Source organism: Bos javanicus, chromosome 20 (genome assembly GCF_032452875.1).
Source record: "Bos javanicus breed banteng chromosome 20, ARS-OSU_banteng_1.0, whole genome shotgun sequence".
NCBI classification, from domain to species: Eukaryota; Metazoa; Chordata; class Mammalia; order Artiodactyla; family Bovidae; genus Bos; species Bos javanicus.
In genome coordinates, this window is record NC_083887.1 from 22,863,614 (window position 1) to 22,887,487 (window position 23,874).

The 23,874-nt window shown below is 41.5% G+C and overlaps 1 protein-coding gene and 1 long non-coding RNA gene across 6 annotated transcripts in view; one reads left to right on the forward strand and one right to left on the reverse strand.

The window, feature by feature from the left end:
• Positions 1-254: 254 nt before the first annotated feature.
• LOC133233565 (uncharacterized) lies at positions 255-9,327 on the reverse strand. The gene is made up of 2 exons (XR_009731756.1): positions 8,962-9,327; positions 255-374 (listed from the first exon to the last, which is right to left on the reverse strand). It is a non-coding gene; the product is annotated as an uncharacterized LOC133233565 (long non-coding RNA).
• A 4,304-nt stretch (positions 9,328-13,631) lies between these two features.
• The window catches only part of ANKRD55 (ankyrin repeat domain 55), a 110,191-nt gene continuing 99,948 nt past the window's right edge, over positions 13,632-23,874 (forward strand). The window contains exons 1-2 of one of the 5 annotated variants that reach the window (XM_061393494.1): positions 13,632-13,808; positions 14,111-14,201. In XM_061393494.1, the coding sequence (XP_061249478.1) occupies positions 14,144-14,201 (58 nt within the window). In that variant the 5' untranslated portion in view covers positions 13,632-13,808; positions 14,111-14,143. Of the gene's footprint in view, positions 13,842-13,864; positions 13,931-14,110; positions 14,202-23,874 lie in introns of those variants that run through there. The other 4 variants (XM_061393491.1, XM_061393490.1, XM_061393493.1 and 1 more) reach the window with 4 other exon arrangements.

A 23,874-nucleotide genomic window follows, 5' to 3' on the forward strand; every position in this document is an offset into this window, starting at 1 on the left:
TGCAAAGAAAAATATCTTCTAAACACTCCAGAGTCTGCCAGGAAGGGGAGGAGGGGAGCAGTTAAGATTGCTGAAGCCAGGCCACCTATGACTTGCCAATTTAATTCAAACCACAGGGCTTCATTTGAACTTGGCCAATAATTCATGAGTTGAAAATAGAAGGAAAGAATATGTGGCCAAAGTTAGAACTTTTAAAAAATACTTTTGAGATGTTCAGCAAGTTCACATCCACAGATATTTAAAGGCAACGGGAGTTGGGTTTGTATTAGATTTTATTTTCTGTATTTTCCCAAATCCATTGTATTAATGGAGGAATAGCCAAAATACAGATGCAACTGAATGTAAATCCTCAATCTTTCCAGTTGAGATGGAATCTAAAATTGAAATAAATGCAGTTTAGAGAAAGAAGCATTTCAAAAATATATATTCTAGATTTCAAAAGACCAAAATTATTCTAATGTGTGAACACCTGTGGTAATAATAGCAATGCCTACCAGCCAGTACTAGCTTCAGTTCAGTTCAGTTCAGCTCAGTCGTGTCTGACTCTTTGCGATCCCATGAATTGCAGCACACCAGGCCTCCATGAGAAGGCGATGGCACCCCGCTCCAGTACTCTTGCCTAGAAAATCCCATGGATGGAGGAGCCTGGTAGGCTGCAGTCCATGGGATCGCTAAGAGTCGGACACGACTGAGCAACTTCACTTTCACTTTTCACTTTCATGCATTGGAGTATCAAAACCCACTCCAGTGTTCTTGCCTGGAGATTCCCAGGGATGGGGGAGCCTGGTGGGCTGCCGTCTCTGGGGTCGCATAGAGTTGGACACAACTGAAGCGACTTAGCAGCAGCAGCAGGCCTCCCTGTCTGTCACCAACTCCCAGAGTTCACCCAAACTCATGTCCATCGAGTCGGTGATGCCATCCAGCCATCTCATCCTCTGTCGTCCCCTTCTCCTCCTGCCCCCAATCCTTCTCAGCATCAGAATCTTTTCCAGTGAGTCAACTCTTCGCATGAGGTGGCCAAAGTATTAGCTTAAATACATCCAGCTCTAATAACAAGGTGAGCAACTCCTTTACATTTTTCATCTGGGCAAGGTAAGCTAGCAAACCTGTCTCTTAAAGAGCAGAGGAGCAGCATTAGTCAATAGAAAAGAGAGATAAAAGGGAGAGCATTCTTCATGCCCAGTTATGGGGAGGGTCAATCATTCAGAGATACTTCCCCAGCCATCTGGTGACCAAGAAAAGCACCCAAGCCCTCTGAAATGCCAGGAAGCCACAGAAGGGCCCTCCTAAATCATCCCTGAACTGAAAGTTTCTCATAAATGGGGGTCTCATCTCTATTTTGGTCATCAGCATGTCCCTAGCACCAAGACCATTGTCTGATACACAGTTAGTGTTCATTAAATATTTATCATATAATTGATGAATAAACTCATTTCTACAGATTAACTTGAGCATGCTAGAATGCCCAGTACTCACCAAATTCCCATCATGATGTGCGTGAGAAAGAAAAGGTTATAGTAGTTTGGAAACTAAAAATAAAAGGAAAACAGGACAAAACCAGAGATGGGGTGTCTACACTACCCAGGAATGCGACTGTGCTGACTGGATAGAGGACAGAGAGAAATACTGACTCTGCAGACAGAGGCTTCCATCACCTACTTCACCATTTTGCAAAAAGTTGGGTTTGTCCATTTGGGCACTTAACATTTAGTGTTTAGCAAAGCCGTATCTGGTACTGGCTACTGACTGTGTGCGTAGCATTGTTTTGGTGCTGTGAGAGAAGATCTGTCTTTCAACTGCCTTCTGGGAATGTAGAACTTGGTTGAGAGTATAAAACTAACCTGATTATATCACAGGCAAATATCAGTCAGAGAGGTGTCCATATGTAATGTATGACTGAGTGCTAAATAGGGTAAGGCTGAAATTTTCCAAGTCTTTTTGTCAGACAATTTCAACCTTACCCTATTTGTAATTAAAGAATATTCTCTCTTTGTAATTAGACAATATTTTGAGTTCTTGATATGTTGAGTCCCTGACACATAGTATGTGTTAAATGTTTGTTTGGAGGAGTAAGACCAAAGCGATATGAGAATTGTCCTAAGGATAACACACACTCATATTTTATATGCAGTATATTTTATAGGGAGAGAGTTCATACTGTTGTTTATGAGAACTGGGTATAGTTGGAAATCTAAAGTGATAGGCATCCTCAGTTTTTAATAGTGTTCTTCCAGGATTTTATAAAAAATAGAGTTCAGAGTAAAACAGTGGAATTCTTAAGTATATGGGCTTTCTTGTTGTTGTTGTTTAGTCACTTAAGTTGTGTCCGACTCTTTTACAACCCTATGGGCTGTAGCCCACCAGGCTCCTTCTGTCTATGGGATTTCCCAGGCAAGAGTACTGGATTGGGTTTCCATTTCTTTCTCCAGGAGATCTTCCTGACCCAGGGGTCCAACCTGCATCTCCTGCATTGACAGGTGGATTCATTACCACTGCGCCACCAGGGAACCTCATATGGACTTGCCTATTAATAGAATAGGCCTTAATTAGCTTTTGATCAGTATCCAGATTTTAAAAGAACAGATTTTAAAGTGCTTTATAAAGTCCTTGACTCCAAGGACAGCATCAAGGACTCCTTTATCATGTGGTCCACTGTTCTTCTCTACAGTTGAGAATATTCTTGAGCAGCCACTGCTTCTTCATCCCCAACTGTGTGGTTGTCGTAGAAGCATTCAATCAAGGTCAGGGAGCTTCCAGGTGAGAAGGAGATGAGGGGCTAGAAGTGGCAAGAAGAAATATATCACCAAGAAGAAACTCCAGTTCCACAGAGACCTAGGCTAAGGCAGCCTGTGCATACATGTGTGCGTGCATGCGTGTGTGCTCAGTCACTTCAGTCATGTCAGACTCTTTATAACCCCATGGACTGCAGCCCGCCAGGCTCCTCTGTCCATGGGATTCTCCAGACAAGAATACTGGAGTGGGTTGCTGTGTTCTTCTCCAGGGGGTCTTCCCAACTCAGGGATCGAACCCAAATTTTTTACCACTCAGCCACCAGGGAAGCCCAAGGCAGCCCATAGATTGATAAAAAAGAAAGGTGATGCTTGAAGAGTGGGTGATTAACTCCTGGGTTACATAATAGTGACGGTAACAATGAAAATGATGATACTGGCTTCTCTGGGCTCTTCAGTCTTCCACGATCTTCAGTATGGCCATGTTTCCTTTCCTCCTTCTCTACCCTCTTTCAAATTGTGGCCCATTAGTCCTGCTGACAATAAGAAATATGGCTGAGCCAGTCAGCTAACTAGACTTTCCTAAAGATTCTTCCAAGATCCTGTAAAATAGCACAGGCCAATAGAAATAAAGTGCAGGCCATATGTGTAATATTAATTTTCCTAGTAAACACATGCATAAAGTAAAAAGAAGGTAAAATTAATTTTAGTGATTTATTGTATTTAACCCAATATGTCTAAAATATTATTGTCGTAGTATGTAATTAATCACTGACTCAATGGACTTGAATTTGAGCAAGCTCTGGGAGATAGTGGAGGACAGAAGAGCCTGGGGTGCTGCAGTCCATGGGGTCATCCATACAACAACCCTATGAGATAAATATTTTTTATCCTCATTCATAACTGTGGTTAAGTAATTTGCTCAGTCTCACAAAGCTAGAAATGTGCTAAGGTAGAACTTAAACTCAGAGCTGTCTGATGCCCAGGCCCGTCACTGCCTGCATGCTGTCATTGTACCTCCTACTTCCTTAACATGAGCTCATCCTGGTGAAGGCTCTGGTTTCACCTGAATAAAATGTAGGAATACCTGAAACCTCTCTGGAAGTTCACCCTCAGTTTACAGCGCTATCAGAATATTATTGAAACATGGCAGCACATCTGAAATTCACAAATACATGGGTTTTTGTTTACACAGGAAAATGTCAAGGTTATCAGAAGAACTCACCAGAAAGTTCTTAGGAAGAAAGTACTCCAATATGCAATGGTTAATTGAGTTCTAATGCAACATTGTCAGTGAACAACAAATCATCAACTTTGGCAAGGGAAGTCCACCAATGAAGTCCTTCATTCACTAAATATTCATTAGCACTCCCTTTGTGCCTCACCACTCCAGTGTTCTTGCCTGGAGAATCCCAGGGACGGGGAGCCCGGTGGGCTGCCATCTATGGGGTCGCACAGAGTCGGACACGACTGAAGTGACTTAGCAGCAGCAGCAGCAGCATCTGGACTGGGGTCACGCAGTGGACAGAGTAGACAAGGGTCTTTATGAGGTTTATCCTCTACTGGAGAAATGTCTTAATCTGAGTTTTCCCAGAAGAAGATCCTGGGACAATGATTCCAATGCAAGTGACTTATTGAGAAATACAAGAAATATGAGAAGGAAAGGTGGATGGGTGGATGTCATACAGGAGGGGGATGGCAGCCCATAAAAAGAATGTTATTAAATCAGTTATTGCAGGTGGCAGCAGAGCTTAATCCGTAAAGGGAAATGTTGGGAAATGGTGTGAAACGGCACATGTCAGAATCATTATATCTAAACCGAAAGCAGTTAGAGCTTATAGACCAGCTCCCAAGAGTCACTGGTTGAGGGCCGCTCTGGACTGGGGGAGGGAATGAAGAGCTCCCTGGCATTTCTGGCCTAACCCCCAGAGCTGGCAAAGTGGCCTTCAGCATTCTGGAAAAATGCCCTCAGTCCAGGATGTAGACTCAGGCATTTAAAAGTCCGTTGAAACACTCTGAGAAGTCTGGGGAAAGACAGCTTAGGGATACAGATAATGAAGACATAATGAAATGCACAGTAATTACAGATAGTGACAGTCACAGAAGGAAAATGAAGACATTTTATTAACTGCAATTGGAGTTGGGCAAGGAGTCAGCTTACACAGAATTCAGAGTTTGGGTAAGGCCTCTCTGAGCTGAGACCTGGATGGTAGGAAGAAACCATCGTGGTAAGAGTCAAAGGAAGAGAAATTTAAACCAAACTTATGCAAAGTGTGAGCCACCACTGGTGCGACCTTGGCTTGTCACCAGTTCAATACAAGATATGCTAAAAAACTGAGAGTACTTATAAACATAACCATTTAGAAATAGCTGCAGTAATTAAGCATTGCCACACCTCCAAGCCTGTGGTAAGGGGCTTGTCTCCACAGTCGTGGTGTAGACCATTTTGAGTGCTCTCGCACTGGTATGGAAAGTCACACACAGTAGAGTAGTGGTAAATACATGATATTTTAAGCTTAGTTTGTTAACTACAATCTAAATGTGTACACAAATATAAGAAAAATAAGCACTTATTTATTTTTCTTTCTTTCTTCTCTGGCAACCATCTGTTTGTTTTCTGTGTCTATGAGTCTCTGTTTTATTATGTTTGTTCATTTGTTTTGTTTTTTAGATCCCACTTGTAAGTGAAATCAGTACAGTATTTGTCTACTTCTGTATGACTTATTTAACTTAGCACAGTACCCTCCCAGTCCATCATGCTCTCTCAAATGACAAGAGTTCTTTTTCTATGGCTAAGTGATATTTCATTCTGCATCTATATCTTCTTTACCCATCCACCTATTGATGGACACTTAGGTAGTTCTATACCTTGGCTATGCAATGAACACAGGGGTACATGTATCTTTTCAAATTAGTGAGGTTTTTTCCTTCAGATAAATACTCAAGAGTGATATTGCTAGATTATATGGCAGTCCATGGGGTTGCAAAGAGCTGGACACGACTGAGTGACTGAACTGAACTGAACAGATGGTAGCTCTATTTTTCATTTTCAAGGAATCTCCATACTGTTTTCCACAGTGGCTATATCAATTAACCTTCCCACCAATAGTGCACAAGATTTTCCTTTCTTACACATACTCACCAACATTTGTTACTTACTGCCCTTTGGCTAGTAGTCATTCTGACAGACGGAGAAGGCAATGGCACCCCACTCCAGTACTCATGCCTGGAAAATCCCATGGATGGAGGAGCCTGGTAGGCTGCAGTCCATGAGGTCGCTAAGAGTCGGACACGACTGAGCAACTTCACTTTCACTTTTCACTTTCATGCATTGGAGAAGGAAATGGCAACCCACTCCAGTCTTCTTGCCAGGAAAATCCCAGGGACGGGGGAGCCTGGTAGGCTGCTGTCTATGGGGTCGCACAGGGTTGGACACAACTGAAGAGACTTAGCAGCAGCAGCAGCAGCATTCTGACAGATGTGAGGTGATATCTCATTGTGGTTTTCATTTGCATTTCTCTGATGATTAGTTCGGAGAAGGCAATGGCACCCCACTCCAGTACTCTTGCCTGGAAAACCCCATGGATGGAGGAGCCTGGTAGGCTGCAGTCCATGGGGTTGCTAAGAGTCGGACACGACTGAGCGACTTCACTTTCACTTTTCACTTTCATGCATTGGAGAAGGAAATGGCAACCCACTCCAGTCTTCTTGCCTGGAGAATCCCAGGGATGCGGGAGCCTGGTGGGCTGATGTCTATGGGGTTGCACAGAGTCGGACACAACTGAAGTGACTTAGCAGCAGTAGCAGATGATTAGTTATATTAAATACCTTCATGTGACAGTTGGCTATCTGTATGTCTTCTTTGGAAAAATGTTTGTTCAGATCCTCTGCCATTTTTAAGTCAAGTTATTTGATTTTTTTTTTATGTTAAGTTGTATGAGTTATTTTAATATTTTGGAAATTAATCACTTGGATATATTTTTTGCAAGTATCTTCTCCCATACAGTGGGATAACCTTTTCCTTTTTTGATAGTTTCCTTCACTGTGCAAAAGATTTTTAGTTTGGATAGTCCCATTTGTTTGATTTTACTTTGGTTTCCTTTGCCTGAAGAGAGAGAGCTAAAAAAGTATTACTATGACCTTTATCAAAGAGAGTACTACCTATGTTTTCTTCACACTTACTTATTTTTAAACTTGCTATTTTCATTCATTTTAATTTTTTCAAGTGTGTTTTAAAACATTTTAGGATAACATTATTATTTAAATTACAGAAATGTATTTTATATTGCTTATTCTTTGAGGTTTGTTGAGATATGATTTAGCAATATTCACCCTATTGAAATGTTTACTTCTCTGAGTTTGTGAAGTGAATAGAGATTGTATAACCATCACCATAATTAAGATAGAGAGTATTCTATCACTGCAGAAGTTCTTTCTGGTCCCTTTGTACTTTTTTCCCTTCCCTATGGAAAACACTCCTCTGATTTCTATTTTCTTTGTATCTTTTACAAGGATTCCTTATAAGTGGAGATATGCAGAATGTAGTGTTTTGAATCAGGCTTCATTCACTCAGTCAAGTGCGTTTTTAATATTCCATCATTCTTTGATGTATAAGGACTCAATTCCTTTTCATTGCTGAGTAGTATTCCAGGATATAGGTGTACCACAGCTTGTTCATTCATTTACTGGTTGTTGAATGTTTGAGCTGTTTCCAGTTTGGGGTGAAAATAAAATGCTATAAACATTCACATATAGGTATTTGTGAAAACATATGTTTTCATTTTTCTTAAGTAAATGCCAGGGACTTGAATTTCTGGGCCATATTTATCTTTACTTTTTAAGAAACAGTCAAACTTTTCTAAAATGGCTGGGTTATTTTGCATTCCCATCAGCAATGTGTCACAGTTCTAGCATCCTCACCAGCAAACAGTATGTTTTTAGCTTTTCAAAGACATTCCAGTAAGTGTGTAGTAGTATTTCATTGTGATTTTGATTTAGCCTTTCCTAATGAGCAATATGAATTGTGAACTTCCTGATTTTAGAAAACGCAGAGGAAGCAGAGATCAAATTGCCAACATCCGCTGGATCATAGAAAAAGCAAGAGAGTTCCAGAAAAACATCTATTTCTGCTTTCTTGACTATGCCAAAGCCTTTGACTGTGTGGATCACAATAAACTGTGGAAAATTCTGAAAGAGATGGGAATACCAGACCACCTGACCTGCCTCTTGAGAAATCTGTATGCAGGTCAGGAAGCAACAGTTCCAACTGGACATGGAACAACAGACTGGTTCCAAATAGGAAAAGGAGTTCGTCAAGGCTGTATATTGTCACCCTGTTTATTTAACTTATATGCAGAGTACATCATGAAAAACGCTGGACTGGAAGAAACACAAGCTGGAATCAAGATTGCCGGGAGAAATATCAATAACCTCAGATATGCAGATGACACCACCCTTATGGCAGAAAGTGAAGAGGAACTCAAAAACCTCTTGATGAGAGTGAAAGTGGAGAGTGAAAAAGTTGGCTTGAAGCTCAACATTCAGAAAACGAAGATCATGGCATCTGGTCCCACCACTTCATGGGAAATAGATTGGAAAACAGTGGGGGCTCCAAAATCACTGCAGATGGTGATTGCAGCCATGAAATTAAAAAATGCTTACTCCTTGGAAGGAAAGTTATGACCAACCTAGACAGCATATTCAAAAGCAGAGACATTACTTTGCCAACAAAGGTCTGTCTAGTCAAGGCTATGGTTTTTCCAGTGGTCATGTATGGATGTAAGAGTTGGACTGTGAAGAAGGCTGAGCACCGAAGAATTGATGCTTTTGAACTGTGGTGTTGGAGAAGACTCTTGAGAGTCCCTTGGACTGCAAGGAGATCCAACCAGTGCATTCTGAAGGAGATCAGCCCTGGGATTTCTTTGGAAGGAATGATGCTAAAGCTGAAACTCCAGTACTTTGGCCACCTCATGCGAAGAGTTGACTCATTGGAAAAGACTCTGATGCTGGGAGGGATTGGGGGCAGGAGGCGAAGGGGACGACAGAGGATGAGATGGCTGGATGGCATCACTTACTCGATGGACATGAGTCTGTGTGAACTCCGGGAGTTGGTGATAGACAGGGAGGCCTGGCGTGCTGCGATTCATGAGGTCGCAGAGTCGGACACGACTGAGTGACTGAACTGAACTGAACTGAATGAGCAATAAGGCTGAGCATGTTTTCATATACTTACTTGCCATTTATATATTTTCTTTGGTGACATCTTTGTTCACATCTTTGTTCTTGAAAATTCTTTGTATATTCTGGATGAAGTGAAGTGAAGTGTTAGTTGTTCAGTCTTGTCTGACTCTTTGCAACTGCATTGAGTGTAGCCCACCAGGCTCCTCCGTCCATGGGATTCTCCAGGCAAGAATACTAGAGTGGGTTGCCATTCCATTCTCCATGGAATCTTCCTGACCCAAGAATTGAACCCAAGTATCCTGCATTTCAGGAAGATTCTTTATCCACTGAGCCACTATGGAAGCCCATATTCTGGACACAAATCCTTTATTAGATATGTTTTATAAATATTTTCTTCCTGTTTGTGTTTTGTCTTTTCATTTTCTGACCTGCATCTTTTAAAGAACAAAAGTTTTTAATTATGACAAAATTTCATCACAGTGGCTGCTGTGATTGAGGGAATGATTTTTTAAAATTTCATTTAATTTTAATCAAACTTAAAAAGTCATATGCAGCTAGTGACTACCATATTGGATGGCACAGCATATTAATGACTAACTGTACTTTCAGTGAACAATGTGTACATTTAAAAAGTTCTTTTATTATTCCTTGTTTGGATTACATTTATTGATATAACTTAATGCCTGTTGAATCTAATAATAAAGATTGGGGCTTGCCTTCTATAAATCATTTTTTCTTTTTAAATTATTTTTATCATATTTTATTAATGCATCAGTTTCATGATGGTTTGAAAATTTTAAAAACCTGGTTCTCTACCACACCCCTTCATAGCTCACAGCCTTATCATGGTGAAGGGGCTTGAGTAACTCAGTGAAGCTATAAGCCATGCTATGTAGGACCACCCAAGACAGACGGGTCATAGTGAAGAGTTCTGACCAAAAAAAGTCCCTTTGACTGCAAGGAGATCAAACAGTCAATCCTAAAGGAAATTAACCCTGGATATTCATTGGAAGGACTGATGCTCAAGCTGAAGCTCTTTTGGCCACCTAATGCAAAGAGCCAACTCCTCTGAAAAGACTCTGATGCTAGGAAAGAGTGAAGGCAAAAGGAGAAGGGGGAAATAGAGGATAAGATGGTTAGACAGCATCTCTGACTCACTGGGCATGAGTTTGGGCAAACTCTGGAAGATAGTGAAGAGAGACTGGCGTGCGGCCGTCCATGGGATAGCAAAGTTGGACATGACTTAGCTACTGAACAACAGCAACCTTTACCATAGGTAGTCAGAGAAGCTCTGGAGTAGAGAGATATTGTACATGGGCAAAGGCCTGTCTTCCTGGGGAGGGTATTCCTCATTGTTAATCCACCGTGGCATGCTGAAGAAGGAAGTGACAAATGGGGTGAAGGAATGAAAGACTATTTTAGAAAACGTGGTCAGAGAAAGCCTTGATGTAACAGCGACATTTGAACTGGGGAAAAAGCATTCCAAGGGAAGGGAAAAAATAGCAAAGTTTTGGGAGTTTGGGAAAGGGCATGGCATGACCCAGGAACAGAAAGGAGACCAGTGTGGCCGGATGTGAGAACAGAGGGAGGGTAGTGAGAGATGATCTGGAGAGGGGGCACAGAGCCAGATTTTGCACAGTCACGCAGACCTCCTCTTTTCCCTCCTACGTTACAGATAAGGGTTAGTGAATCACAGGCACCCGATATCTGTGAAAAGTGTGTGAATATGTCTGAATAATGGCCTTATTCAAAACACACTTGACAAAAAACAACCAAATGTTATCTTACACTTGGCTCTGGTTGTACAGAAAAAAATCATCTCTATGTCTGCAGCCTGAGAAGTGGACTGAGCAATAAGAACTCTCACAGGAAGCTAGGGGGTAGGGTACCCATACCACAGATTATGACAGGCTCAAAAAGTTATGTAATTTGCCCAAATCACACAGCTAAAAAAAAACAAACTCGTGTCCTTTATACTCTGACACTTTTCTTTAAAATGAGCCCCAAGTAGCCCTTTTACAAACATGGAATTGTCTGTATTTTCTTTTGGTTTTGGTAATGATATAAATGGGCACAGAAATGTCACATTATAGAGACTTGCACCCATTTTGGGAAGCCCCCTTCTGTGTTAGTTTCTTGAAGCTGCTGCAACAAATTGGCACAAACTTGGTGGCTGAGAATATAGAAATTTATTTTCCCACAGGTCTAGAGACCAGAAGTTCAAAATCAAGGTGTCAACAGCACCATACTATCTCTGAAGTCTCTAGCAGGCAATCTGTTCCTGCCTCTTTCAGCTTCTAGTGGCTTCAACTGTACCTTCTTGGCCTGTGGCTGCATCACTGCAATCGCTGGTCACTTGACTTCACTACGTTTGTCTCTTCTAGGGACAACTGTCGTCGAATTCAGGGCCCACTCAGATAATCTAGGAGTTCCCAGGTGGTGCTAGTGGTAAAGAACCCACCTGCCAATGCAGGAGATGTAAGAGACAAGGGTTCGATCCCAGGGTCGGGAAGATTCCCTGGAGGAAGGCTCGGCAACCCACTCCAGTATTCTTGCCTGAAGAATCTCATGGACAGAGCAGCCTGGCAGGCTGCAAAACATAGGGTCACAAAGAGTTGGACACAACTGAAGTGACTTAGCACACACAGATAATCTAAGATGAGTTCACCTTGAGCTCCTTAACTTGATTACATAGGCAAAGACCCCTTTTTCAAATAAGGTCACATTCACAGCTTCTGAAAATTAAGAAGCAAATGCATCTTTGTGGTGGGGGCACCATTGAACCCACCACACCCTCCCTGTGCCTCAGCCTGAAAATTCTCGCCAAGCAGCCAGCGAGACTCATCAGACTCAGTTCACTTCTCTTCTCCCAGGGATCTCTGGTCTACATTGCCTGCTGTCTGAAAAATATCATTTCAAATATTTTGCTTAGTTTTCTAATTCTTTGAACTGGAGAGTAAATCCAATCCCTATTCCTGCAGTGTAGCCAGAAGCAGAAGCTACACCCAAGGTGAAGTTCATTGAGCCTGGAAAACTTTCCTATCTTGCTTACAGCTGCATCATTAGTGCCTGTCAAAATAACTGGAGCATAGTAATCTTTCCATAAACATTGATGAGTTAATGAACAAATGAATTAAAAGGAAGTTAATCTAAGTCCTTAATCTTTCTAGTGTTTGGGACCAAGCAGCCACAAGTCCTTTTACCTCAGTCAGTTGGGTGAGTTTAGGCCATCTCTCCTTAGCAGAATATCCACTAGCTTATGCCAAAATGTCTTCACCAATTCACTCTTCAGTCCCCAAAGTCTGACTTTCACATTTAATGCAAAAAACAAACAAACAAACAAACAACACACAGCACTGGGAAATTTAAGAAGTGCATCTATGGAGCACATTTTGGGTAATGATTTATAAGAAGTAGGTTTTGCCTGCTTTTTAAGTAAGATGAACACAGGGCATTTGCGGGGGGAAGACTGATATGAGGAAGGTGAGTAAGTCATAGTATTGTCACAGGGAACTGAGGCCAGACACTGTGTTGATGGGGAAAATGTGAGAGGCAAGAGATAAGAAAGAAGTTTGTGTATTGAAGAAAACTGTTGGTTTCTGCTTTTATTTTTATAGTCACACACTAATTAAAATTTTTAAATTATTATCATTATCAACAGCATTTACGAGAGTATCTTCTATGTGACTGTTGGACTTCTCCAAATATCTGATTGTCTTGAATGTAGAGCTTTATTTGTTTTGAATTTATTATATCAGATTTTTAATAACAAATATAAAATAATAGGCTTATTATGATAAGCCTAAAAATACAGAGGTAGAAAAAGAACAAGTTAGAAATGTCCTACTGCAATTGCAATCCCCTGAAAGTGAAATTCACTCACTCGTGTCTGACTCTTTGTGACCCTATGGACTATATAGTCCATGGAATTCTCCAGGCCAGGATACTGGAGTGAATATCTGTTGCCTTCTCCAGGAGATCTTCCCAACCCAGGGATCAAACCCAGGTCTCCCACATTGCAGGCGGATTCCTTACCAGCTGAGCCACCAGGGAAGCCCAAGAATACTGCAGTGGGTAGCCTATCCCTTCTCCAGGGGATCTTCCTGACCCAGGAATTGAACCAGGGTCTCCTACATTGCAGGTGGATTCTTTACCAGCTAAGCTACCCGGGAAGCCCCTGAGGGAACCAATGTTAACAGTATATCTTCATACACCTTCCTCTGTTCCTATGAACATACATAAACATATTTATATATACAGTAGGTGGTTTCTGGTTTAATAAAAATGTAAACAAATGAAATATATAACTTTTTCCATTTGTTAATAGAATCATCCTACCAAATAAATTCACATAGATTTACTTCAGAGTTTTAAATCTAGAGTATGAATTTGCTACCATTTATCCAAGCTGCTCCTCAATTGATACACATTCAGGTGATTTTGAGGCTTTTTTCCCCACCGCGTATAATACTGCTCTAAACACCCTTGAGATTGCACACTGTTTTAATTTTATCGTTATGGATATCTGAGCCCTGAAATGCAACCTTTCAAACGCCGCTTCCTTCCCCCATCCTCCCTGTCATTTGGAGAACAGAATTGAAGGGAGACTAGAGATGAGTGGGGAAAGCCTGTAACGACTCCATACAGCACATGGGCAGCAGCCTCCTGCTACAATATTTACGTGCTATTCCATTGAGATGGCACTCTGCTCACATGACCCAAATGCAGTTCTCACTCCCCCAAGAACACAGCCGAATCCAGACTGCATTGGCAGCTCTGCACATGCTCTGTTTGGCCCTGTGAATCCTCACTCACCCATTGAGATTTCTTTTGGTTTAAAGCAACACACCAGCTGCTGAATCTCCGTGACCTCCAGTATTTTCCTGGCCCAGATCCAAGGCAGGTGGCCCTCCATGAACACCATTTTTCAGGGTTTGAGCTTTTTTTCTCTCTCTCTTTGTTGGGGGCTGGAGAGTGTTTAATAACTTACACACGGGGATAGCTGATGAGTGAGACCATAAGTAAGTCTTTTTCCTGTCAGGTATTAGAGGAATAACATTTACCTATTTTCATTATTTGCCTTGACAACGACCTGCAGCTCTAATGCACACTGAATTCTCAAACAGAGGGCTTGGCAGGGGCTGCTGTATCTGACTGTTGTGTTGACTGTAACGTGTGAGACGGTGTTTTTTCCTCTCTAGAGACCTGGATCCTTTTTGCCATTCTGATGGTAGATGATGAGACAGGCAACCATGGATTTCAGTACTCCATCTGTGTTTGATCAACAAAAAGGTAAAAACGCTGCTTTAACTCATCCTTTGGTTCTTTGCATCTTTAGTTCAATGTAGGGATTTACAGTTTACAGGGAGAGAGTGTGTGTGTGTGTGTGTGATGTGGAAAGAGGATTTCACATAGGAAACAAACCTATTCTAAATGTTCACTTCTCATTTGATCAGCATTTGCAAGGGAAAAACAAGCTTATGGTCTGTTAGTCTTGTTAAAGTGCTCCTACCTACAAATTTTAAAAATTGGGTTTCAAGCGCACCAGTTATTTCAGATAGTACCATCTTTATTCTCATTAGCTTTTTGTTCAGATCTTTAAAAATACATACATTTAATAAGTAACATAAAAGAAAAAAATCATATATATATTTCAATCTACTAACCCAATATCACATTGCTGTAGTTTTGTAAATATCTCTTAATTCCCTCCAGGAATAGATGCTGCCCAAATTTATCTTGCTGCTGATACATTATCTCCTCTGAGGTTGTGTAATGACTTATCACTATGTTATTATTTGCAGTGAAAGGATATATTTTTCTGATTCCCAATTTCCAATGTGGAGGTAATTTTCCACAGGAAAAAAATTACTGTGAAATTCACCTATTCTTATAAAAAAAAACATGTATTCAGCCATACAGTTTATGCATGCACATTCTGCATATGAAGTTTGTGTGTGTGTGTGTATGTATATATGTATACATATATATATATACACACCTATGTGTAATCATGCACCTTCTCTCTGTAAGTACAAGAAATTTCCATTCTCTAAGTGTAATAAATATTTTTAGAAGATTTTTTTAAAATATCTGATACCTAAACCACTTGCAATAACATCTGAGTATTCCTCAGAATGCTAAGATCCTTTGATTATTTAATTGTTTTGGCTATACAGTGAAAATGGTGGTCCATGAAAGACTCATTAAGAAAATTCTTTTTTCCCCCCTTTTCCTGCTCTAGGCCATAGTGTGTTTACTACCTATTCTTCAAGCTACATCTGGTTTCATGGGTGAATTATTTTAGTTCAGTGCTTTGTCAAGTTACAGATTTACATTTAGATTTCTGAGTAATTACCTTATGCATATGCTTGTGTGTATCTTCAGAATGTGCCGATTCACACAGAATTTGGATATGAGCACTGTAGACAAAGTGATTGTTACAGCTGTGCCCACTGCAGCCTTTCCCTTTCTTTGTACTACTGATGGCAATCAGCAAGAGTGAAAATACGCTGAAATCCAAAGACCTCAAACTGGCTAAAAAATGACATTATTGAATTACGTAATCCAAACAGGAACACAATAGGTTTATTTATTAAGATTAATTTGAGGGAGCTAGAACTGAGTATGAAGAACTAACCCTTCATAATGAATTCATCTATTCCAGTATTGTGGCTCCTAACAAGTCTGAGCCCAGAACACAGTTAAAATGTTAATTTATAATATTTATTTTCTTATAGCACCTTTCATGTGAGCAACTCGTGACTATTTCCCCACCGTAGACCTGATTCTCCCCCTTGTAAGCTAACTCTTTCCCTGGGACTTCCATCTTTATTTCTCTTTTTTTTTTTTTTTTATTCTACCATCTTTATTTCTCAATCATTTCTCTCCAGAGGTGTTGTGGTATGGTGGAAAGAGCACGGGCAGAATAGGTTGGAATTGTAGAACTACTTCTTACTGTGTGACCTTAGCAAATTACCTGACCTCTCTGGGCCTTAATTGCCTCAGCAGTAAAATAGAAGAAATGATGCTTACCTAGCAAGGTTGTTGTGAGAATCTAAAATAACGTATAAAAAGCATCTGTCACTTTGCCTGATGTACATTAGGAAAAAATTGAAGTTGCTCATTCATGTCTGACTCTTTGCAACCCCATGTAGTGTAGCCCACCAGGCTCCTCTGTCCATGGGATTTTCCAGGCAAGAGTACTGAAGTAAGGTGCCATTTCCTTCTCCAGGTGATGTGCATTAAGTACTTTCAAATTGTGGCTGTTTTTGTTATTATTATTAATATTATAATTAATATTTATAATTATTAAACCCTGAACTCACCTCTCTAACTCTGGCTCAAATTTAGCAGTCTTCAGGACAAATGAGGATTTAGTTAAGACCAGTTGACTAGATTACATTAATTTTTTATTTTTTTTTAGAACTCCAGGGTACCATTTACAGCAACCCGCAGAATTACAGTTAACTGAATGATAGCTGAATAGTTCTGTTATCATGTTAATCCTGTTATCATGTTAAAAATATATATCCTGTTATAAAAATATATATCCTGTTATCATATAATTCTGTTATCATGTTAAAAACATGAAAGGTCATAACAGATTTAGACAATTGCATAGATTCTAAATATTATATTGTTGGGTAAAACCAGGGTGAAATGATTTTCTCTTGAAAAGCTGAGTGTGGTTGGTGCTTTAGTAGAGGATTTTCCTGGAATTCCTGATATCTGGGGAATCAAAACGCTAGTGGCCACTGGCTTTACATGCAGATGTGGACAAAAGACATTACATCTGGAAAGATCTTAGAAGTCGTGTAAGACTGCTGCAACAGCAGTGCCTTTATGGAACTGGCATTTATGTATAACTTTTTGTCCTGTTTTATTTTACCTTCAAAAGAAAAACATATTAAAAACCAAGGAAATCCATGGTGTTCTCCACAAGTGGTTGACATTTGACTGTTTGTTTGAATTACGTATGGAAACTCATTGACAGTGTGGGTTGTTCCTGGGGTTGGCTTGCTTTTTTATTTTGTTTTTATTTTTGATTTTGAGTCATTGCATCTTCTTTCAGCTGTTAACCATCAACGGGGCAAGGAGCTGGGGAGGAAATAGTGCATTGCTGTTTGTAAGCTTTTTTATTATTTTTTATTATGATTATTAAAGACCTGACTTTCTTTTCTCATCACAATGAGATTATCAGATCAGATCAGTCACTCAGTCGTGTCCGACTCTTTGCGACCACATGAATCGTATCACGCTAGGCCTCCCTGTCCATCACCAACTCCCAGAATTCACTCAGACTCATTTCCTTCGAGTTGGTGATGCCATCCAGCCATCTCATCCTCTGTCGTCCCCTTCTCCTCCTGCCCCCAATCCCTCCCAGCATCACAGTCTTTTCCAATGAGTCAATTCTTCGCATGAGGTGGCCAAAGTACTGGAGTTTCAGCTTTAGCATCATTCCTTCCAAAGAAATCCCAGGGCTGATCTCCTTCAGAATGGACTGGTTGGATCTCCTTGTAGTCCAAGGGACTCTCAAGAGTCTTCTCCAACACCACAGTTCAAAAGCATCAATTCTTTGGCGCTCAGCCTTCTTCACAGTCCAACTCTCACATCCATACATGACCATAGGAAAAACCATAGCCTTGACTAGATGGACCTTTGTTGGCAAAGTAATGTCTCTGCTTTTGAATATGCTGTCTAGGTTGGTCATAACTTTCCTTCCAAGGAGTAAGCGTCTTTTAATTTCATGGCTGCAGGCACCATCTGCAGTGATTTTGGAGCCCAGAAAAATAGTCTGACACTGTTTCCACTGTTACCCCATCTATTTCCCATGAAGTGGTGGGACCAGATGCCATGATCTTCGTTTTCTGAATGTTGAGCTTCAAGCCAACTTTTTCACTCTCCACTTTCACTCTCATCAAGAGGCTTTTGAGTTCCTCTTCACTTTCTGCCATAAGGGTGGTGTCATCTGCATATCTGAGGTTATTGATATTTCTCCCGGCAATCTTGATTCCAGTTTGTGTTTCTTCCAGCCCAGCGTTTCTCATGATGTACTCTGCATATAAGTTAAATAAACAGGGTGACAATATACAGCCTTGACGAACTCCTTTTCCTATTTGGAACCAGTCTGTTGTTCCATGTCCAGTTGGAACTGTTGCTTCCTGACCTGCATACAAATTTCTCAAGAGGCAGATCAGGTGGTCTGGTATTCCCATCTCTTTCAGAATTTCCCACAGTTTATTGTGATCCACAGAGTCAAAGGCTTTGGCATAGTCAAGAAAGCAGAAATAGATGTTTTTCTGGAACTCTCTTGCTTTTTCTATGATCCAGCAGATGTTGGCAATTTGATCTCTGGTTCCTCTGCCTTTTCTAAAACCAGCTTGATCTATCTAAATGAAATGTAACATTGAAAAAAAAAAAACAAAAAACTTGGTCACATATAAAAATCACCTAGCCAGTTTTTGAAAATGCTTATGCCTGGATCCCATCACTGGATATTCCAGTTTAACTGGTGAGGGACATGGCCTGACAAAGCCCCCCAGGAAGTTCTAATGTACAAAAAATATGGAGAAGCACTCATTCCATCTATCCTCCTAACTTCTCAGATGGGAAAAGTGAAGCACAGAGATGTTAAAATGTGGGCCCGCTTATGAGAATGGCACACAGCTAAGTAGTAATAGGGGGCTTGTCCGGTGGATCAATCGTAAAGATTCCCCCTGCGTGTTGGAGATGCAGGAGACACAGGTCAATCCCTGGGTCAGGAAGATCCCCGGAGGAGAAAATGGCAACCCACTCCAGTATTCTTGCTTGGAGAGTCCCATGGATAGAGGAGCCTGGCAGGCGACAGTCTATAGGGTTGCAAAGAGTTGGACATGACTAAGTGAGTGAGTGATAGTCACTCAGTCATGTCCAACTCTTCGCGACCCCATGGACTGTCACCCTCCAGGCTCCTTTGTCCATGGAATTCTCCAGGCAAGAATACTGGAGTGGGTTTCCATTGGCTTCTCCAGGACACAACTGAGCACCTGAACAATTAGTAACAGAGGGGACTGAGACCCAGGTGTTCACTATCCAGACAACAGACTACGAGGTTTCTTTTCCAGGCAATCTCTGGTCTTAATAGCTACTTTGAGGTGGGGGTTGGGCTCGGGTAGCTTTGGCCTATGGTTGCCCAGAGAATGGTCAGCAATGAGCACCTGGAATATACTAATGCATAATGACCTTTGGGCTTTGCAGTTGGCTCTCGTGGTAAAGAACCTGACCGCCAATGCAGGAGACGTAAGAGACCTGGGTTTGATCCCTCACTGGGGAAGAAAATGGAGAAGGAAATGGCAACCTACTTCAGTATTCCTGCCTGGAGAATCCCATGGACAAAGGAGCCGGGCAGGTTACAGTCCATAGGGTCACAGAGAGTTGAACATGACTGGAGCGACTTAGCACGCACACATGCACAATGACCTTCAGAGCTCAAATCAAAATCAGGTAGATTTGGAGTCCTTCCAACTGCATTTTTCTATTTTTCTCGTTGGTAGAGGTAAATAAGACAACCCTATGCCAGGGTCTTGGGAACAGATGGATATTTGCTCTAGTCCAGTCTCAATCCTCATCCCAGTTGTGTGAACTTGGACACACTGATGATCTTCTGGTCTGTAAAATGTGGGTAGTGTTCTACATTCACAGGGTAACTGAGAAGCTCAAAGATTGTGTTATCTGTCTGACCAAGGGGGTTCAGGCCACATCTCTGGCTTTCTCTGTGAAGCTGTGAGGAGGAAGCCTGGGTCTTCACCATGGCAACATCTCTCTGGTCCCACATGCTCCCTCCCTCTCAGAGCCCACACGCAGGAAGGACCTGTAGTAAAATCATTTACTACAGAATGCAGAGGCTCCTACTGAAGCTGAGACTTCAGTTAAGTAACTGAAGACGTTTGCATGAGGAGGAACCCAGGGCTCCGAGAGAAAATCAAATTGAGAAGGGTGCTCCCAAGGGCCTCACCCAGCACAGCCCAGCCCAGCCCAGCCCAGCCCTTCCTGGCTCTATGAGAAATGTCTGAGCACGGTGTTCACAGGGGCCTGTCGGGGCAGTGCCCCACCCTCACAGGTTTCTCTCTGGTAGGGTTGCTGAGAGAATGTGGGGAGGAGCTCAGCCCTGCAGCCCAGATTAGTGCAGAGTGTCCATGTTCTAGGGCTGCTGTAACAAATTACCACAAATTGGGTGGCTCCAAACAACTGACATGTAATCTCTCCCAGTCCTGGAGGCCAGAAGTGTGAAATCAAGATGTCAGCAGGCGGTGTGCTCCTTCTGGAGTCTCCAGGGAAGAATCCTTCCCTGCCCCTTCCAGCTTCTAACTGTTTGTGGCTTCATCACTGCAGCCACAGTGATGGCTTCATCACAGTGTGGCTGAAGTGATGCAGCCACGTTACTTATCACTTCTGCCTCTGGTCTTCACGTGGCCTTTTCCTCTGTGTGTGTGTCTCAGAGCTCGCTCTGCCTGGTTCTTATAACAACACATGTGATTGCATTTAGGGCCCACCCAGATATGCCAGGATAAATATCTACTCTCAAGATCCTGAACTCAGGCTTTCAACATGTGAGGTCATAGCCCCTCTTTTGCCTTCTGAGGTAATAATATTCACTGGTCCCAGGGACTGAGACATGGAGATACCTTTAGGGCCCCCAATCAGCCTGCTTTATGGCATGAAAAGAGGTCAGATTTCAAGTTCCTTCTCAGATGTATGCAGCCTCCTCGCTGGGTTTTTGGTAAAATCCACTCCTATTTAAGCTAGAAGGAAGTTTGGCATTTGGGAGATGGGGTGGAAAGAGTATGAGATAAAGTGGCAAAATTGAGATCCAAACCTAAACCTGCATACTTCAAAACCCATCTTCTTTCTACTGCAGTACTCTTCCTTTATCAACCATATATTTTAATGAAGAAATAAGACATTAACAAAAATGAAAATGAATGAAGCCTATGATTTTACAAGCAAGCTATTATCCCATTGTTTTGTGGAATTTTATGTTCCCACGTACAGATGTCTGGTTTTAATTTCCAACTTTTCATCCAAAATGGGAACTCTAAACAAAATGAACTTAGAGTGCCTAGATAATACGCTTTGCTGGAAAAGCAAAAGTTAAAATTCTGCTGTGACAATCAGATGCCTCCAAAGGAAGAATAAGCAAATATTACCAGGGACTTGGGGAGGGAGTAGAGAAAAGGCAGTCAGAGGAGACTGGAGAGAGAGGGGACAGTTTGGGCTCATCATAGACCTTGAATGAGATGAAACCGGGAACAGTGAGCTGAATTTTGTGATAGGTTTTCAGATTGATGGTCCAGACAAAGGAAGATTTGATGGCAAATGACCATTCCAGAGTTTTAAAAGGAGATTATCTGTCATCTTTGGGAAAATACTCAACCTTCTCCCTCTCTTGGTCAAGAAAGAGGAGCCTAAGGAAGAAGAGATGGAAGAAGAATCCTTTTTCCAATCTTCTTGCCCATTCAAGACCTAATCCAGGCAAACGTATTAACAGGAGGCCTGCCCCTCTCCCTCCTCTGCCTCCTTTGTGCGGTCTCTCTGCAGTACGCAGGAACCTCTTTCCCACCCACCAGCTCCTGGGAAATGATGTGATACATCAGTCCACTCCTGGCTCCTTTGTTGGACCTAGCTAGAGGGAAAGTGAAAGTTGCTCAGTCATGTCTGACTCTTTGCGACCCCATGAACTATACAGTCCATGGAATTCTCCAGGCCAGAATACTGGAGTGGGTAGCCATTCCCTTCTCCAGAGGATCTTCCCAACCCAGGGATAAAACCCAGGTCTCCCACACTGCAGGCAGATTCTTTACCAGCTGAGCCACCAAGGAATCCCAGCTGGAGGGAAGCCCCTGACTGATCTTATCCAAACAATTACTATTCACAGCCTTAGAGAGCCAGGAAACCGACAGTGATTCAGTGAGTGAGGGGTGTGTTGTCATTGTCAGCATTCTCTACCACAGGACAGCCGCAGTGTCCTCCAGAATAGGGCCTCTGGCCTGAGTATGCATCGCAAGAAGGAGAATCTGGGACTGGTATGCAGAGGGAATAAAGGCCCCCCTGGTGAGCCAGATCTCCTGAATCAACCCTGATATGGTGTCCCACAGCTTGGCTAGATCAGCTTCAGAAGGCAAACCCTCAACTTAGCCCCTTGTCTGGAAGTCAGCTGGGTCACCACACTGAGCTTTTCCTACTATTCATTAACATTCATTATATTATTCAAAATCTTCATCATCTCTGTTCATTAACTTCACATTTCATTAGTTACAGCTGTGTTGAGCAACTGATTTCGTGGATTTTCCCGCTGAGGTAACCATTTGGATGCAAGGATATTTTAAAGGAAACTGAAGGAAAATCCACCAAAGTTGTAACTAGTTTTATTACAAAAATAATAGAATAATGAACATTTCAGTCATCCCCAAATATGGGATAAGGTGAGAAGGTAAGGGTCTAGATACACTGAGACCCAAGATTGGTGTAAAAAATGGGTGTGGGCTCTCTACTGTCTTGCACAAAGACCACATCCAACCATACTTATCAGCCTAATATATCCCTGAAAGGGCATGGCAACCCACTCCAGTATTCTTGTCTGGAGAATCTCCATGGACAGAGGAGCCTGGTGGGCTACATCCTTGGGGTCTCAAAGAGTCAGACACGACTGAGTGACTAAGTACACACAAGCCTAATACACAGGTTCGTGTTTTTAGTAAGGGCCCTCAAGTTTGTTTTCTCTATGTAAAAACTTTAAATACCATTTGCTTGTTGATGAGGCCACTCTTATTTTACTGGGTTCATTGGGGGAGGAAATGAAGAGAAATGTTCCAGTCTACATGGGAAATATTTCCATTTCTAAAAGTGGCCTCAGAATTTAAAAATATACACATGTAATATTTAATAACATTCTGATGCTTTTCTAACCTTTTGTTTGAAAACAGTTTTAAACTTAAACATTGTAAGAATGGTAGAAAGAAAACTGTATATCTTTTAACCAGATTCACCTAATATTAACATCGTACCCCATTTACTTTATTGTTAGCTCTTTCTCTGTCTGTCTCTACATCTCTCAGTCTTTGTGTGTTTCTCTCTCTGTTTCTGACTCTCTCTCTGCCTCTTTCTCTATATGTATGTATGTATATGAGAATTTATGTGTGTACATGAGTGTATGCTCTTTTGTCTCATCTGCCTGCATTCCAATTTTGTCTATTGATCCAATAATGTCTTTTACAGCATGCCCCCCTCCCAGCCCCAACCCAGTGCCAGATCCAGTCTAGAATACTGCTATAGACTTTGTCTTTTATGACATTGACATTTTTGACTTACAGTCTCTCTCTCTTTCTTCATACCAAGTTCCTTCTTGTGGGTTTGTCAACACTTCCTCACAACTAGATTAGATTATGCATCTGCAGACAGAGCACCACATGGGTGATTTAAATTCTTTTAGAAGGTTATTTGAGGTTACTGCTGTTGCACTGTTAGATATCAGCTGGTTCTTATGGAATTCTTTAAATACTCAGGTTTCTTTCTATATGTAAAACTAGTGTCACCTTCTTCAAAATATTCCAACAATACAAAAAAGAATTCAGTATACAAAGTGTTGTATTCTCTTAACTAGCACAGAGCTCTGTTCTTCCGAGGTTCTCTTGGCCCCAGCCTGTTCCCAGCTTCTCAGCTGCCAGTATGGACCCTAGCAATTCATCTTCCATGTGGGTATGGAGAATAGCTTCTATAGGGAAACAGAGATCACGACAAGAATATTAACCAGTAGCAATAATCAGAAGAACAATAACTCTGGCTTATTAAGCAGCTCCCATTTATTCATCCAGATACTTTCATGTGAAACTTTCATGCCTATCATCTTGCTTGATCCTCAACACAGCCCTTGAGAGAGATTCAATTTCTAGTCCACCTGAGGTTATATGATTTATCCAAGGCCACA